This window comes from Xenopus laevis, chromosome 1L, assembly GCF_017654675.1.
Source record: "Xenopus laevis strain J_2021 chromosome 1L, Xenopus_laevis_v10.1, whole genome shotgun sequence".
Lineage (NCBI taxonomy): Eukaryota > Metazoa > Chordata > Amphibia > Anura > Pipidae > Xenopus > Xenopus laevis.
The window spans coordinates 83,862,141-83,880,427 of NC_054371.1; the positions used below are offsets into that span (position 1 = coordinate 83,862,141).

The window sequence follows — 18,287 nt, forward strand, 5'->3', positions numbered from 1 at the left end:
GTGTGGTCAAAAAAAATTGCGCTACATGACAAAAAGATTTTTGTCCCTCTTTTTACTTCCAAAATGTTGGGAGGTATGTACCCCCAAAGCTGTCTGAAGGAAAAGAAACAGACATTTGAACTGCAGATGCTTAAAAAAAAAAAAAGCTTAGGTGCTTTAGGTCATCCATGTGAAGCTGACTTCTGGTTCAGCACACAGAGGAATTCAAGCGGCCGTCACCTCTGTTATGAAGTACTTTGGAAGTCAGATTGAAGCTCAAGATTTAAAAAGAAAACCAAAGAGTAAGCCTGACTTATATAGAAGTTTGGGGGGAATTAAGTGTTAAGCTAACTTGGTGTTACTGGTCCTTTAAAAAGGTTTAGGCAATGATCCTCTCCTGAAAGGACCAGAAACATCAAGCTGCCGCTGCCAACATTGATTTACAGCTCCCTCCACCACCTCCACTACCACCGCTTCCTCCAGTGTCCAGGTGGGCACTTCTCATCTATAGTACAGGAGGAGAAGGGGGCCCGAGCAGTCACTGCATCGCATCGCAGGCATGAGGCATCCATCTTGCTCCTTTACAAGCTGTCAGTAGAGTAGCCAGGGAGGAGAAATCGAGCCCAGCAGCATCGATGGTCGCCCTTTCTGTACAGGACAGAAAGTGCAGTTTCTGTAAGTTATTTCTTTATAAAGGCTTTGTGATTTGAAATTATAATTTGTGGTGGTGTTTTTTTTTTTTGATGTGTACTAACGATTTTTTTAAAAAAAAATTTTGATGTTACTGGTCCTTTAAATAGAAGTCCCTCTCATGACCGTTAGCCCATGTTCTATCCACATTTTCCGTCAGCTCATGAAACACCAAGGCAACAGTTTCTATACAATTTATTGTTCCCAAGTTGTCCATTACATTATTCTCCATTAAGGGAGACTTTCAGTGCATGGCAGAAAAGCAAAGCTGTTTATGGTTAATGAATAGAATATTATTATAGCTGTGTCAGTATGTCTTGCCTTTCATTTTTATCTTGCCATTGTTGCACCGTAATTGTGCGAGAGTAATGGTAAAAAACCCCCAGCTCCAACAACAATATTGTAGCTGCATTTGGGTGTCTAAACATTGAATACAGTCTACCTGACATTAATTCACTGTGATCCCCCCTCACCCCACAGAAATTCAGAGGCAGTGATCCCTTCAATCCCTACAAACATCCAGCGACACAATGAACCGCCCCAAAACCTAAAGTAGAGGTTGCAACCTGTACTAAACCTACAATACACGTTGGCAACCCTGGGAATTTAGTTGTAGGTCCTGTCAAGAGTCCGCAGCCGCCACTAGGACCCATTACCACTTTCCTATGTTTGAATTTGCAGCTCACGAATAGGTAAGCCGCAGTGGAGCGGTCACATGGTAGGATCACATGACCGTGACGTCAGGTCCTTTCCTAGGATAGGAACTAACCGCTACCTTGGATGTAGTGGTAAAATAAAGGATTAGCGGAAGTAGCCCACAAATCATTCCTGCAACTAAAAACACAGATTCAATATGATGGAAAAAAAAATCCCCTCATTTAAGATTTTACCTAACATGTCAAATACATTTTCACGAGGTAAAATAAACCAAACCCTAAGCAACCAAAGTAATATTGTGTTTGTCCAGTAGGTGGAATTATGATTCCACGGCTAATGGAAGCGCCCCTTTTACTGAGTCCATTGTACGGTTTTTGTTGTGAGAAAAATTTCAGTCATGATATAGGACAGGCCTTGCGAGGCTACAAGTGTTATTTTTGTTATCTAGAGAGCCGTTCGCCTATGCTCAGAAATCGAAATGTGCCCCCATCTCCTCCCTATAATAGAGAGGGTCCATTGGCAACGCGCAGCCAATCACAACTAAAAGCAGACTTTGCTTTTCATCCCCAGGTGTAGAGCCCGCCCTGCGACTTGTATGCCAGTAAATATGGTCGTGGTACGTAAAGTACGTACAGTGTTCAGCGTATGTTAGCGCCCCCTCTGCAATCGGCTTACGTATTGCGCTTCTGTGAATAGGGCGTGTTGCTTAATTCACACGTGGAGCGTGTTTACAAACACCACCGTTGGGTGTGACGGAACGCATGGGGCAAACATAGCAAAGCACCAACCTGGCACTGGGCAAGACAAAGAGTATTATATATTCTTGGAGTTATCGATCGGCTGTCTGTCCAAACAGGAGGGTAAACCAGTGATTCGCACGCCAGTTCTGAGGTAAGACTGCGCATGCCGTAAATACTTAGAGTATTTTCTTCTTCGCCGTTGTTCAACTACAACTCCCAGTGTCTTCCGAGACAGCGCTAATTCTAGAACAGCTGGGGAGCAGCAGCACTTTTGGAAGCCATGCTTTAAATATTCAGCAGTGGCTTAAAAAAATAAAAATACACCGTGTGCATGCTATGCTGCTTCCTGGTTTATTAGCTTTAATGGGTGTGGGGGGTTAACTACTTAAAAAAGTTGCTAGTGGCATTGTGCAGCATAGCTATCCGTGGTTATTATTGGTAATGCCCCTACCCACATTCAAAATAAATAGAGAATGAAGATCATGTACCCGGATAGAGTACTATGTGGGGTCACGCCCTCCAGGCTAGTAAAAAGTTTGGCCATTCTATAGCATGACAAAAGTTCACTTATAGGTGATCCACCTGTTTGAATATGTGATATGGCACATTTCCACTAGACTTGAAAGGTATTTGTATTCTTAGAAATGGCATCCAGCTTAAGAAGCTGTCAATGTATCCAGTTTTGCAAACTTTTACACAGATCATACATACCTCCCAACATTTTGGAAGTAAAAAGAGGGACAACATTTTTTTCTGCATGTAGTGCAGCAATTTTTTGACCACACCCCTTTCTGTGGCCACACCCCCTAATTACCATGTTTTTTTACAAAATTTGGCAGGTTATGAAAGTTTAAAAATATTTCTCCTTATCTAAACTGTGTTTTTGTGTTACAAAGTATCTTATTTGCACCTGTTAGGTATTCTGGGCTCTCTGCTAAAAGCCAATTAAAGGAGAAGGAAAGCCCCAGGGCGCAAAACCCCTCCCCCCCTCCCGTGTATTGCCCCCCCTCCCTCCTCCCCCCTGGCCTACCGCTCCCGCTGGGCAAATGCCCCTAACTTGTTACTCACCCCTCTGCGCAGGTCCTGTCCACGGAGTTCACAGTCGCCATCTTCTCCCACGCGCGTCTTCTTCCTGCTCTGACCGGCGTCTTCTGGCGCATGCGCAGTAGGAACAGGTACCGGTACAGCTCTATTGCGCATGCGCCGAATGTCACGAAGTGAAATCGGAAAACTTCGTGACATTCGGCGCATGCGCAATAGAGCTGTACCGGTACCTGTTCCTACTGCGCATGCGCCAGAAGACGCCGGTCAGAGCAGGAAGAAGACGCGCGTGGGAGAAGATGGCGACTGTGAACTCCGTGGACAGGACCTGCGCAGAGGGGTGAGTAACAAGTTAGGGGCATTTGCCCAGCGGGAGGGGTAGGCCAGGGGGGAGGAAGGAGGGGGGGCAATACACGGGAGGGGGGGAGGGGTTTTGCGCCCTGGGGCTTTCCTTCTCCTTTAAGTGAGAAACTTTGTTTCTTTTTCTGGCTGTTCAGAGCAGAGAAAAGAGGGACTTTCCACTACAAATGAGGGACTGCGGGTTGAGCTGTCAAAAGAGGGACTGTCCCTCCGAAAAAGGGACAGTTGGGAGGTATGCATTATTCATCGAGAAATAAATGGTCTTATTTTGCTCAGCAAGAAAAAAACTTCTTAAAATGTATACTGTAGTTACTTGATATACAATAGGGCAGTATAATGTCACTTATCAAAGACTAAAATGTTTGTTTTTGCCTGAAAACAATACAAATGGTTTCACGAAGGAGACTAACATTGGAAAAAAATCTAAAACATTGGCATTCAGTTTCCATGGCAGGTTTGAGGGTAACAGAGACCAGAAGAAGCAAGATGGTGGCTGGGCTGGTGCATTTTTCAGAGAAGTGGGGGCACCAGCCCAGGGTCTGATGTTAATGATTATAATTACGGAGAGGTCAGACGCCTAACAAATTGGCACCCTCTAGTGATTAAGCCTTTACTTGTGCTTGAATTATGCTTTTCTGCTTATTTATTGGTAGCCACTGTGCTTTCTCTGTTCAAAGTCACAGCAAGGTACACCATATGAAAATGGGTTGAAAATGTCATATGTTCAACATGAAACAGAATAATTCATCCCTGTTACATTCTTTACTGTGTAGCACTTGATGGCAACAGTGGAAGGCAATTGAATTGCCTTTAATTACCTAGTTTTATGGCCACATTGGGCCTACCTGAATTGCATAGAGCTGTAACAACATTACATGCCTGAAATACAGTGACAAAATATCCAAGAGTTGCACCTGATAGTGGAAATGTCTGTAAAATGTACTTGTAAAACAGCTGGCTATTCTGGCAAATTTATAGGCTGATATATATATATATATATATATATATATATATATATATATATTTAATTTTTTTATTTTGAGTTTCTCATTCACACACACTATGGTCATTTGCATTAGGAGCCAGTTAACCTACCTGTATATGTTTTGACATGTCGGAGGAAACCCATTCAGCACTGGACATAAAATATAGGGCCCGGCTACAATTATACTTAGTAACTTAGTACTGCAAGGCAACATGCTAACCATTGCATGACAGTGCTGTATTATTATTACTGTTAGAAGTATTTTGTACAGCATTAACATAATTTGCCGTTATGTAGATACAATGGGAAATATACTTTGCTTATAAATATTTTTTTACCATACACACATTAATGTCAGCTAAAGTAGTTGTTATTAGTTTTTTTTTTTTTTTTTTGACAAGATTAGGCCTAAGATTTTCTTCCAGTGTATTCTGGCACACACAGAAAAATAAAGTGGTCAGGTGGATGAATTGTTCAGCAGCACAGAGCCATTTCCTCTGTTTACATAGCTAGGGATGTGGCGGCTCTATGACGAAGTGATTGCAGCGTCAATCTCAGGGGTATCCTGCCCTTTGAAAAACCATGCAGGCAGTTTTTGTATATATACACAGAGTCTGGAGAGTAGCGTACTCACCCCTAGAAAAAGGCAAACAGCCCAGGTGCTGCGGCAAAAAGTAAGATCAGCATAAAGAACACAGAGAACTCATGGGACTTAATTTATGTGCAACGTTTTAATGGTGTAAGTCGACGTTTCGGTCCTGCACAGAGGACCTTTATCAAGACCACAAAAAGGTTTTGCAGCGTATACTATACTATGGCATTGGGATTAAATGCCATAGGGGTTCCTATTTACTACTCCTTCTGTTAATGCTCATTATAGTGTCCGAAACTGTAAGGATGAGTATACAGAGTACACAAGAGTTGTAATGTTGCTAGTTGAAGAATAAATTGAGTATCTGAGAGTTGTAGTCCAACAACAGGTGAAGAGTGCTAATTTCTGATCTTTAATGCAGCATCTGTGTTTTATTTAATTAATTTCAATTATTTTAGTTGTATTTAATGGATTATGGGATTTATTTTCAGTGGACTGTAGAGTGGTATGCCAACATTTATATGTAATTTGTCAGAGCTCGGTTATTTATCAATTGTAGGACTGTCAAATCTATGTAAAGTTACTGTTGATTTACAACTCTCACCTTCCTCTGCTATTCCACAACCCTTTCACAGAGGCTGTTATAATTAATACTAAATATACTGTGCACACAGACAAGAGATAACACAATATAGAGATTGGGGGTCCCCACTATGTTCAGGGCATTTTCCCTGCTTGGATACCATTATAAAGATAAAGCATGAGGATTTTGAGGTATAGCTTATGGCAATTGTTACACTGACAACACCACAATCAAACAACTGCAAAATAAATAAAGTAAGCTTGGACATGCACACAGATTTACAGCATGCATGTGGCAGTTCATTTGTACCCAGGTTATTATTCTGTCTAGAATTGGTAGACATGCTGAAAAGCAAAACTCTTCCACAATCTTAAGTTTAAGGAGTTCTTTAAGCGAGCATGGAAAAGTAAAAGCAATTAAAAATACATTTTCTGATAGATTGCATAAGCCAGGTACAAGAACATCTAAAGCTGGCCATAGACGCAAAGATCTGATCGTATGAATTTTCGGACCGTGTGTGGAGAGTCCTGACATTTTTTGTCCAGCTGAGATCGGTCGTTTGGTCAATCGGACAGGTTAAAAGATTTCTGTCGGCTGCCGATAATTTCTCTGCATGTATTGCCGATCATACGATTTTTAGAGGGAGACTGTCACTAGCTTTTGTTGGACATAACTTTCGTACGATTGCTGTCAGGGGCAGAACATCGGCTGATCTGTTCTTTTGTACTTTATTTGATTGGAATGGTTAGTGGCAGGTAGGGAGATGGGAAAGTCCGATCGCACGATGATTCGTACGATCGGATCTTTGTGTCTATGGCCAGTTTAAGGGCTTGCGAATGGCAAGAATGGTTCCAATATTCAGGAAACTAGGAGTAGCAGTTGACCTGGACCAAGACAGTTACATATTTCATATTTATGGCAACAGCAAAGAAGCAGTGAGTAAAGCCAGAGCCTACATGAATACAATATAAAGTGCTGCAAAAAAGCAAATCTTGTCAGGCAAAGCCTTTTTTAAAAGCAGAGCCCTCATTTGTGAAATTGCACAGAAGTCAGGTGTTGTGCAAATCCAGATTAAAGTTGAAGAATATTTGTCCAAGGAAGGACATATGGTGCACTATATACTTGTGGAACTGAAGGACAACATTGCTGATTTATATGTATTTTTGGAGTGTCTCCTTAATAATCTACTGAAACCACTGTGTGTGGGGAGTTTCTGGATTGATCAGCCCCTTCAGCAAAGAAGTGTTTGCTCAAAACCTAAAGCATATCAAACTGATACAGAGAATAGTGATTTACTGTTGAGCCCGGTTTCTGCACAAAATCTTCGGAACTAGCACTGCGAGCTTCTGGCCTCAATATTTATAGACTTGCCCCTGCCACTTTACTGGTCAGGACGGGCGCAGATAGAGGGGGAATGCCGGGCCAGATGTGGGTTGAAAGGGGGTGGCTTAGGGTCGGATGCGGATTAAGAATTTCTCCTGGACATCACTAACAGAGAAGCTGTGTCAAAACTGGATTCAGACCACAGAGAAAAGCTCTCCTTTGCAGAATTTACATATATTACATTATCTCGTTTGATAAAGTTGCACGATTAGGGTCGTGGCACACGGGAAGATTTGTCGTCCGCGATATTTTATGTGCGAAAATGCCTCTCCACTGCCAATAAATTAAATCTCTGGTGGTGTGCCCAACATATTGCTAAATCACCCAAAGTTTTCTCTGGAGGCAACTTCAGGCGATTTAGCAATAAGTTTGGTATACCACCAGCTATTTCAATTATTGTTAATGGAGAAGCATTTTCGGGAGATTTGTCACCCGCAACTGCGCATATAAAATCTTGGGCAACAAATCTTCCTGTGTGCCACTGCCCTTATACACAATGCAGCATGAAGTTAAACTGGTAATGTGATATTTAATCTAATTGCACTTGTTTATTTCTGCCCTCAGTTCTTGCGGGCATATCTCCCAACATTTTGGAAGTAAAAAGAGGGACAAAAATGTTTTTTCCGCACGTAGCGTAGCAATTTTTGACCACACCCCTTTCTGTGGCCACACCCCCTAATTACCATGTTTGTTTTACAAAATTTGGCAGGTTATGAAAGTTTGAAAATATTTCTGCTTATCTAAACTGTGTTTTTGTGTCTCAAAATTGTTACAAAGTATCTTATTTGCACCTGTTAGCTGTTCTGGGCTCTCTGCTAAAAGCCAATTAAGTGAGAAACTTTGTTTCTTTTTCTGGCTGTACAGTGCAGAGAAAAGAGGGACTTTCCAGTACAAATGAGGGACTGCGGGTTGAGCTGTCAAAAGAGGGACTGTTCCTCCGAAAAAGGGACAGTTGGGAGGTATGCTTGTGGGGACTCCTGTATAAAATTATTTCTAGTTTGCCATTGCCATTAGGGAATACTAAATATTTAAAGACATTTTGGCTTTTTATGTTTTTTATTACACCTTTTAAAAATAATGCTCATTCCATCTTATTTCTTTTAGTATATTTAAGTAGATTCTGCTTAGTAGAAAAGAATGTGGAAATCTAAGTTGGCAACCACAGTTTAAAACTACTGTTTATATGTCTGTGTTTAGTGCTGATTCATGTTCTTTGCTAATCATACCCACTGTTAAAACTGCAAATGATGCAATGTATTATAGTCTCCTACTTCCTGTATAGCCCAACAGACTGTTGATTATCAACAACATTTGTTACTATGTTAATACTACTGCCTTACCTCTGGTAAGGTTCTCATAGCAAAAAAGAGCACTGAATACACAAAAAGCAATGTAATCATAGATGTAGCCCCAAATCTGTGGTCTTTGAAATGGAGTGCAGAGACCTACATCAATTCATTTAGGCTGTAAGGGAAAAAGGGCAAATTGCACCAATTTTTTGCACTTTGCACCCCGTTTTTTAGTTTGCAAATAACACCTTATTCATATGTTTGTACAAAATAAAACCCCAGAAAGTTGTTTAAGGCATTCACAGAAAGCTTCTTGCATGTCAGGAGTACTGTACTTTGTGTGAGAATTATGGATGCACTGAATCCATTTTGTTTGTGATTTGGACATGATTCGAATTCGGCCAAATCCTTGTGCCTGACTGAACCGGATCCTAATAGGCATATGTAAATTAGGGGCAGAGAGGGGAAATTACATGACTTTTCGTCAAAAAACAAGGAAGTAAAAATAATATTTTTCCACTTTCCTGCCCCTCATTTTCATTTGCATATGCAAATTAGTATATGGTTCACTATTCGTCCGAATCTTTCACAAAGGATTCAGGGATTCAGTGCATCCCTAGTGGGAATTAACAGTAGCATGGGCCTAATAGGTTTTCAAAATCTTTACGTGGAGTGTTGGAAAATGTAAATGTGCTTTTTTTTAACATTGTCTGTGTCTCTATGGAAGGTAGAGATTAATAATCAGTATACTAACTCAGCTCTAGCATTACACACTCTGAAGCAGTGTTACGCCTTGAACAGCACAATGCTGTCTTTGACCTTTCAGTCAACAAGACGTCCTTTTAAATGCCATTAACTAGAAAACACTGTATAAAAAATATCTACAATACCCTCAGTGGTATATAAACATTGATATAAATTCTTATTTCCACATGTCTTAAAACCTAATTGCAATGAAATATTAAATCTATTTTACACAGCCCTTACCATATCTAAACTACACAAGAGATTTTGTACGCCCGACGCCTGTCAGAAGGGAACCCCGCACGCTGCGTATTCATCCACAGTTACTGTCCCATATCTCAGCTGTGTCTCTGTTGACTTGTTTAAAAACATGTAGAAATGAGCAACACAGAAGTGCATATCATTGCATTGATCATTTGGTCACCCTTTAACATAGTAGGTCATAGAGTCAGAGTGAAGCTGGCCATACTTTTTAAAAATGGGCCAATTTTAAGCTGGGAAAATCTGATAATGACCAGAGATCACACCAGAGCAGCCCTTAAACCTGCTTGATAGAGATCCAGCTGATTTTTGTCTAGATATCCATCAGGCAGGTTTGAAAATCCCAAGCAGGCAATCAGGAGGTACATATACACAAACCAATCAGTTGGCAACTCAGTCTGGAGCAGCTTATATCAGCTGAAATATGACCAGCTTGGTTCTGGAACATACTGTAGGTAGTTAATTATTTTTTTAAGTTGTTACTCAGATACTGTATGCAGGTATCACATAGTGCTGATTTTCTTTTTTATTTTAGGAGAAAACAGAAGCTCTAAGCATGCCAAGCACCTGAGCATTGGATTCTCTGTTCTCAGTCTGCATATTTTTTTAGGCTGAGAGAAGCGAATCCACATTGTGCCCCAGCCCCATTGATTTGAATAAGATCCACTTGTGTGCAGTCACCTTAGTAGAGGTTAGCCCAAATACACTGAAGCAGGCATTTTCAGGTAACCTCCTTTCTAGTCTGCTGAGTGTGACTGCATACAAGGGAATATTATTCAAATCAATGGGGCTGGGGAACAGAGCAGATATGCTTCTCTCAGCCTAAAAAAATACCCAGGCTTAGAGCAGAGGAGCCAATGCTCCATCTTCCCTGGGCCTAAGCCCGTCCGAGCAGAAAAATTGTGGATTTTGACATGAAGAAAATGCCCTTAGTATGTGTGTTATCACAGTGATTATTCAATGGCACATACTACTAGAACAATATATTTTTATGAAAATGGTTTATTTAGGTGAAGCAGTATTTTAGTTTATTTTATAGAGACCTGAAACATTTAGGGGTGTAGTTTCCCTTCAATAACAAGCACTGTTTTAACCTGTAACATATCTAATCCATACATCTAATACAATTACATTATTTTCAACTGGTTGAGAAGAAATCCCACATAGGGGCAAATTCACTAACCGGCGAAAATTCGCCAGCGCTGGCTTCGCGCACATCGCAACACTTCGCCAGGTGTAAATTCGCCTGGACAGTGCTAATTCACGAAGATCCGAAGTTGCACACAGGGTACCGAACGCTGGCAAAATTACGCCATCGAAATTACGCTCAGCAGTTCGAAGTTACGCTAGCATTGGCTAATTTGCTTGCGGCGTGCAGTTAAAGTACAATGGCCGTATATGCTGCAGCAAATACATTACACTACACAAGGCCAGGGAACCTTAATAAAATTATATAAAGTTGTTATAATGCCCTACACATGTGCCCACAGTTTATTTAGGTGCCATATGTTAGCAAATGTAGGGGGGGAAGGAGGGTACCCCAAAAAAAATGTATGATCTTTTTCAGTCTATCACCCTTTAAACAGGAAAAAACGCTAGCGTTTTTTGGAAAATTTCAACTTCTTTTTGAGGAACTCCTATCTACTCTATTGTACTTCGCCTGGTCTGAGGTGGCGAAGGCAAGTCTGGAGATAGAGGTAACAGACTTTAAAATCAAAAACTTAGTGAATTTGCATAGTAACGCTCTTTCGCCAGACCGAAAACGGTGATATCTGGCGAACTTCAATTATATTTTTTATTGCCAATAACTTAAATCAGTGGTTCACCTTTAAGGTAACTTTTAGTATGTTATAGAATGGCCAATTCTAAGCAACTCAATTGTTTACATTATTTATTTTTTATAGTGATTTGCCTTTTTCTTCTGACTCCCCCTTCTAAGGGCATAGACTTACGTTCAGATTCAGGGTGATTTTGGTGCGATAAATTGCTTCTTATTCAGGGCGATTAATCTCCCCAAACTGCCTCCCGCCGGCTAGAACCTAAATTGCCGGCGGGATGGCACTCTGAGTGCTTCGTTTTCCGAAAGTAGCCCGAAGTTTCCTCATGAGGCTACTTCGGAAAACAAAGACTTGTCTATTAACAAGTAGGCTTTGTATTGCTAATGAGATGCCAAATGCCTCTGAAACTGACTTTTCCACAAATTTCCATACTCAGAAAACCATTTACATTTTTACTGGAATGGAGACAAAAACTGAAAAGTTAGAAACTATTCTTTTTTTTTTATAAATGTTTTTATTGAAAATTTTTTAATAACAAATAAAATAAACAAATACAAAGGAATTCGGAAATAAAAAAGAAAATGATGGATAGAATCCATCGTTAGCATATGTCGAGTATACACACTCAATAGTCAGAATGCAGGTCTCCTCTCAATGGATTATTGTATAACAAGTTAAGACATTAAATCGCACAACATTATTTCCCGCATACATAGCTTGAAGTAAACGATTAAGAATACCTTGTTCTCGACATCTGATTTATGTGGTGACTCCTGGGGGGTGTTCATGAATTCTGTTCCTGTGATCGTGTGTGAGTACAGCCCCATTTGAAATAATGAAATGCGTCTATTCCTGCGCTCCCCTGCGGCTGAACGCTGAAAAAACGGAGCGCAGGTAAAAACGCGTAAACACGTAAAAAAGAGCCCTAAGTGGTAAATTGTTGTACTGCCAGTCAAGCTATGCATTGTCATTGCCGGTGTTCATCCACTATTTTAGTGTGTTTTAACCACATTTTTAGTGTGTTTTAAGCACTTTCAATAATGTACAAGGTGCAAAATATCCAATAACTTATATTTTTATTTGATAATGGCAGTCATGCAGTAGAGTGGGCTGTGCTTTTGCTCTCTAGCTGAGGGTTTTGGGATCTGTAGTTGACAAAAGCTACTGAGCCTGGATTTGTTGTGTGTAAAGATCAGTCCATGCATTCTCGCAGATCTGGTGGTGTTTATCCTGATTTAACAGGTCATCTTTAAAATGCTAACTAAACACAACTCCTATTTTGTTCTGATGTGGATTTAACAGACAGGGGATTGGTAATTTATGTTCTGTGCTTAGTAACACCTACTCTAAGAACACAAAACAAAAACAAAAGATAAGTGAAGCCAGCAAACACTCACTTCCTGTACTAATTCCACAGACTGTCCTGCCTTAAATTCAGTTCTTATATTAAGTTCTTCTGAATCCTATCTGTTTCACAGGCTTTAGAGAAACCTACCAAGGTTTTCCTGAAAGAGCGGAGGCTTCTGAGGTTGCACAAGATTCAGTAGTCCCGCCCAGAGGTTACTGTGGTAATATAGCTTGGAAACAGCTGTGTGTTCTTCCTGCAAAAAAACTCCCACCATCTCCTAGTTACAGGGAAGTTGTGTGACTGCCCCACCTCCAGCAGTCTGGAGGACTCTCCCAGTTCTCCCATATCCTTGCCTGCCTGTGGAGCTGCTGCATTTTTTTCAGTGCTGCATCTTGAATCCACACTCTGTAATGGCCCACCATGCTTGACTTCCTATCTGTAAAGCAGCAGAGCAGCACTAGAATGCAGGCCCCCATTGTTTCGGCTAGTGACTGCTCACTTTTCCTCTGCTCCTTTAAGAAAAGCAAGGCAGCCGTCAGGCTGAAAGAGGATATGAAGAAGGTGGTCTCGCGGCCTGTTAGAGGACAGCCCCCCATACAAGGCAAGAAAGTGTTTGGTGTGCAACTTACGGATCTACACCTAAATGGATTAGTGACTGAAGGCATCCCAACTTTGGTATGGAACATAGTGGAGTATTTACGCACCACAGGTAAGGTTATTTTGCACATTGTTTATTGCTTATGTTTGCTTCTGATGATTATAAATATGACTTAACCATTGCCTCCCTGATGTAAGGGAATTTTAAAATTTGTATTTCAGCAACAGCTGGAGGGCTACATGTTGACATCAGGGCAGAGCCAAAGGATTGTAGTTCTTTTGCAGTTTCAAATCCGTTGTCACTTCTTATAACTTGTTGGCAATTACTAGTGATGAGTAGATGAAGTGTGTCAAACTTGCTGCCTTTTAAGCTTACGTGAACTACAACTTTTTAGCATCCACGTGAATAACTATCGGCTAGAATAGTGCTCTCCAGCTTCTGTAATATACAACTTGCAGCATCCTTGCAAACAGCCATAATCTGGTAAAGATGAGAGTTGTAGTTTACAAAAACATGAACAATGAGTCTGACAATCCATGCAACTAACCCAGACAAAAATCTGTTTAACAGTGCTTTGTCTGGTGATTATATGTGTTTTTTTCTACTGGTAAGCCACACTCCTATCTGCTGCCATTTTTCCAGTCTTTTATATGCACCGAGAAGCAGAGCATGTACCTGTCAGTTCACACAGGGGTATATTTGGAATGCACATGTGCACTTTATTGCGCCAAAATTCACACAGTGGGTGCACTTACAGTCAGATGCCATGATATGTATTAGATATGGGCTGAAGGCAGATCAGTGTTTGATGCCCCAGTGAAAAATTGCCACTTATCAGACTAGCCAGCTCCATATGTTCTGTGTTATTTCCAAATATCTTATAGCTGGCCTCCCTGGAATCATGCAGTGATTGGAGAGCTGTGATCCATTGAGAACTTTCTTCTACAGCATTCTGAAGTTGGTAAAAACTTTAGCTCAAGAATGGGAAACCTGTAGGCTTGACCTACAATTACCAACTCCTGTCAAAGCTTAATTTGCGTTAGATTCATATTATATCTCCAAACTCTTCTAGTTTAAAGCCATAGCGGGCACAAGTGCTAGGTATTAAAGAGGTTGGTCATCTTTGAATTAGCTTTTAGTATGATGCAGAGATGATATTCTGAGACAATGTACAATTGGTATTCATTTTTATTTGTGTTTTTTGAGTTATTTAGCTTTTTATTCAGCAGGTCTCCAATTTTCAATTTCAACAGTCTGGTTGCTAGAGTTCAAATTGCCCTATCAACCATGCATTGCTTTGAATAAGAGACTGGAATATGAATAGGAGAGGGCCTTAATAGAAAGTAATAAAAAAAAAGTAGTAATAACTATAAATGTGTAGCCTTACAGATTTGTTTTTTAGATGGGGTCAATGACTGCCATTTGAAAGCTGGAAAGAGTCAGAAGAAAAAGGCAAACAATTTGACAACTAAGAACTAAAAAAAAATGAAGACCAATTGAAAAGTTACTTAAGGTGGCCATACACGGATAGATCCGCTCGTTTGGCGATGTCGCCAAACGAGCGGATCTCCCTCCGATATGCCCACCTTGAGGTGGGCAATATTGGGCTGATCCGATCGTGGGCCCTAGGGCCCAACGATCGGATCCTAGCGTTCGCCAAACGGGCGGTCGGATCGCGGGACCGCATCAACGAACAGATGCGGCCGCGATCCGACGGGATTTTTAACCCCATCCGATCGAGATCTGGCCGACTTTCGGCCAGATCTCGATCGGGGAAGCCCGTCGGGGGCCCCCATACACGGGCCAATAAGCTGCCGACTTGGTCTGTCGGCAGCTTTTATCGGCCCGTGTATGGCCACCTTTAGAATGAGCCATTCTATAACATACTAAAAGTTAACTTAAAGGTGAACAACCCCTTTAAGCCATAAGGGGCTAAACCTTTCTACTGGGGCAGTATGTTCTGAATATAAAATGCAGCACATTTCTAGCCTGATTAATTCTTAGGCTTTATTTCTCCTTTAACTATCTAATGATAAATATAACATATGTGTGCACCATAGAATCCACAGCACAGTAATTTAGCATTGGCAGTTTAAGCCCCCCCGATATTGTCCATGACAGAATATGAATGCCCAAACACACCAGTGATTCCCTTGTATACGAATACAAATTTTTATCCCTAGATTAACGCAGAGGTCTGACCTAAATCAGTAGTAATTAAGTTGCAAATTAGAAAGAAGGAGAAAAAGCTCCCCGCTTAATCGCTCAAATAACAGCAGTCACAGATTAGGCTACCCTGTAGCCTTATTCAATTGCCTTATAAATAAAGATTTAAATTATAAAGTGCAGTGCTATAGTTGCATTTATTCCAATTAAAAAACAATTACTAAAGTTGATTCTTAATAAATTAATAAAGTGCAGTGCAATATAGTTAATTCAGTGATTTGATTTTAAAAGGCAAAAATTGATGCTCATGCCCAAGCTTGAACCAATTATAAACCACCAGGTTCCCTTAGCCGGGATATAACCCACTAAAATATTATAAATAGGAACGTTGCTTAAAAATGTGGATAATTCTATTCCCCATCAAATTAGGTTTAAGAAATGAATTCATTGGATTTAAAGTGCTTAGTAGTGCTGAATAAATAAATATAGTAAAAGGTAATTAAATTAATTATAGTGACCACAATTAATGTGATAAAAATTATAATCAATGCCCGAGTTCATGAAAAAAGAGAGAACCTTGGAAGAAAAAGAAGGTGGAGGTGTCCCAAATCTACTACCTAATATTTTCTATCCCTGGGACACCACAAAGACTGAGAAGGCAGAGCAACCGGGACTGTGGTCTCAAATTTTAGCTAGGCCCTAATGCTGTTGAAGGCTAAGATATCCTATAAAACCACAAATCCACGGCCTCCTGGGAAATAAGTTGTACAGAGAGAGAGATATAGTTATGAGCTGAGCAATTTCCACCACCCCTCCAATAGTTGACCAATAAGTTAAATACACTGATGCGCATTTCGCAATGTCAGCTTTTTCAAGGCGTAAGAATATGAATACATCACATTTTTATTTCAATAATTTAATTATATTTTATATAGTTCACATTGATACTTACACTACAGTTAGGACAACACTACTGTATAAGCCAGTGCACAATATATTTAATTATAGCTAGGATAAAATTGTATAGTTCTTACCAAAAATTCTCTTGTACTGGGTAATAAGGTTGGGGAATGAAAGGGGTGTTTAGTTTTAGTGTGTTATAGAATGGCTAATTCTATGCAACTTTTCAAATGGCTGTCATTTTTTCTTTTTTATAGCTTTTGAGTTATTTTCCTTCTTCTTCTGGCTTTTTACAGCTTTCAAATGGGGGTCACACCATCTAAAAAACAAATGCTCTGTGAAGCCCTCTCTTATTCATAATCCAAGCTTTTATTTAAGTCAGTGCACAGTTGCTAAGGTAATTAGGACCCTAGCAACCAGATTGCTAAAAAAAACTGGAGAGCTGCTGAATAAAAAGCTAATTAACTCAAAAACCACACATAATAAAAATGAAAACAAATTGCAGATTGTCTCAGAATATCACCCTGTATCATATAAAAGTCAATTAAAACGTGAACAACCCCTTTATCACCACCACCAATGAATGACATGGAGAATATGATGTATTCAAATATGTCTGGTACACATTTGTATTGGTTGCTTGCTAACTTGGCAAAATTACTGTTGGCTAAAAATGGTGGAACATTGACACTTGATAAATTACTGTATTTTCAAAGTTTCACTGTGGCATAATAACACCTTGCGATAATGAACATACATGACTTGGGAAGTTGATATGGCAAAATTTGTCTGACTTATCGCTTATATGTTATGGTGAATTTAGAATTTTTTCCTTTATTGTTTTTTTTAATTTGATATTTTGCATATCTAGTTGCAAAACATATGTTTGTGAGCCCTACATTTAGCTATAGATGCATGAGTTTCTGGTCATTTTCCTCAGAACGATTTATCTCCATTGCAGAAAATTTAAATCCATAAAACTTTATACATTTGCTGAAAGAGCACTTGTGAATTTTTTATCTCACTTTGTTTTTACATCTAGTAGGAAAAAGCAATGAGTGAGCATATCACTGCATATTGTAGAAATTCACAGGTAGAATAGTTTACCAGTGAATATGCTGCCAAATATATAATGGTAACATTATTTCCACCAGAATAGCTGAACTCCCTGAGCACTGCTGTCATAAACAGAAAGAAAAAACATAAAAAGTTAATTCCAATAAATGTTAATAGAACTTAAGTTTTGTCTGATAGCAGGGTAACATATCTGGTTAAATATTTAACAGATGGATAAACCTTAGCTACTTGACATGGTAACTAAGCCTATTCACATTCTGTATCCTTAGGAATGGACCAAGAGGGACTTTTCAGGGTTAATGGAAATGTAAAATTGGTTGAACAACTTAAGCTTAAGTATGAAAGCACAGAGGAGCTGATACTGGGAGAAGAAACGGATGTTCATTCTGCCGCTAGTCTCCTTAAGCTTTTTCTCCGGGAGATGCCAGATGGTGTGATTACTGCTGCATTACTTCCCAAGTTTTTTGAGAGTTACCAAAGTAAGTACAGCTTTATAAATTGTACTTCATCCCTTTAAAGGGGGATAGAGTGTAAATGGACATACCTCCCCACATTTTGGAAGTAAAAAGAGGGACAAAAAATGTTTTTTGCACGTAGCGCAGCGACCATACCCTGTAATTACTATGTTCATTTTACAAAATTTGGCAGGTTATGAAAGTTTGAAAATAATTTTCTTTATCTCTGTGTCTCAAAATTGTTACAAAGTATCTTATTTGCACCTGTTGGGTGTTCCGTGCTCTCTGCTAAAAGCCAATTAAGTTAGAAACGTTGTTTCTTTTTCTGGCTGTTCAGTGCAGAGAAAATAGGGACTTTCCAGTACAAATGAGGGACTGCAGGTTGAGCTGTCAAAAGAGGGACTGTCCCTCCGAAAGAGGGACAGTTGGGAGGTATGAATAGATAAAATTATGCAACTGTTCCCTGATGGAATACTCCCCTGCCTTTCGTTTTTGTGTTTAAAGGAGATGTAAACTAAAATATATCTTGCATAATGTATCTAGCAGAAGTAAATCTAGAACAACTGGACTTGCTGAGTAATCATTCAAGACGTTTCACTACTTCTCCAAGCAGCTTCTTCAGTTCAACTGACTGGTATGGGAAATTGTCGTCATATAAACT

The 18,287-nt window shown here is 39.9% G+C and overlaps 1 protein-coding gene across 9 annotated transcripts in view; it reads left to right on the plus strand.

Moving 5' to 3' along the window:
* Positions 1-2,049: 2,049 nt before the first annotated feature.
* fam13a.L (family with sequence similarity 13 member A L homeolog) overlaps positions 2,050-18,287 on the plus strand; it is a 129,381-nt gene continuing 113,143 nt past the window's right edge. For 4 of the 9 annotated variants that reach the window (XM_018243894.2, XM_018244290.2, XM_018243968.2 and 1 more), the window contains exons 1-3: positions 2,051-2,217; positions 12,561-13,139; positions 17,441-17,650. In XM_018243894.2, the coding sequence (XP_018099383.1) occupies positions 12,851-13,139; positions 17,441-17,650 (499 nt within the window). In that variant the 5' untranslated portion in view covers positions 2,051-2,217; positions 12,561-12,850. 9 annotated transcript variants of the gene reach the window in all.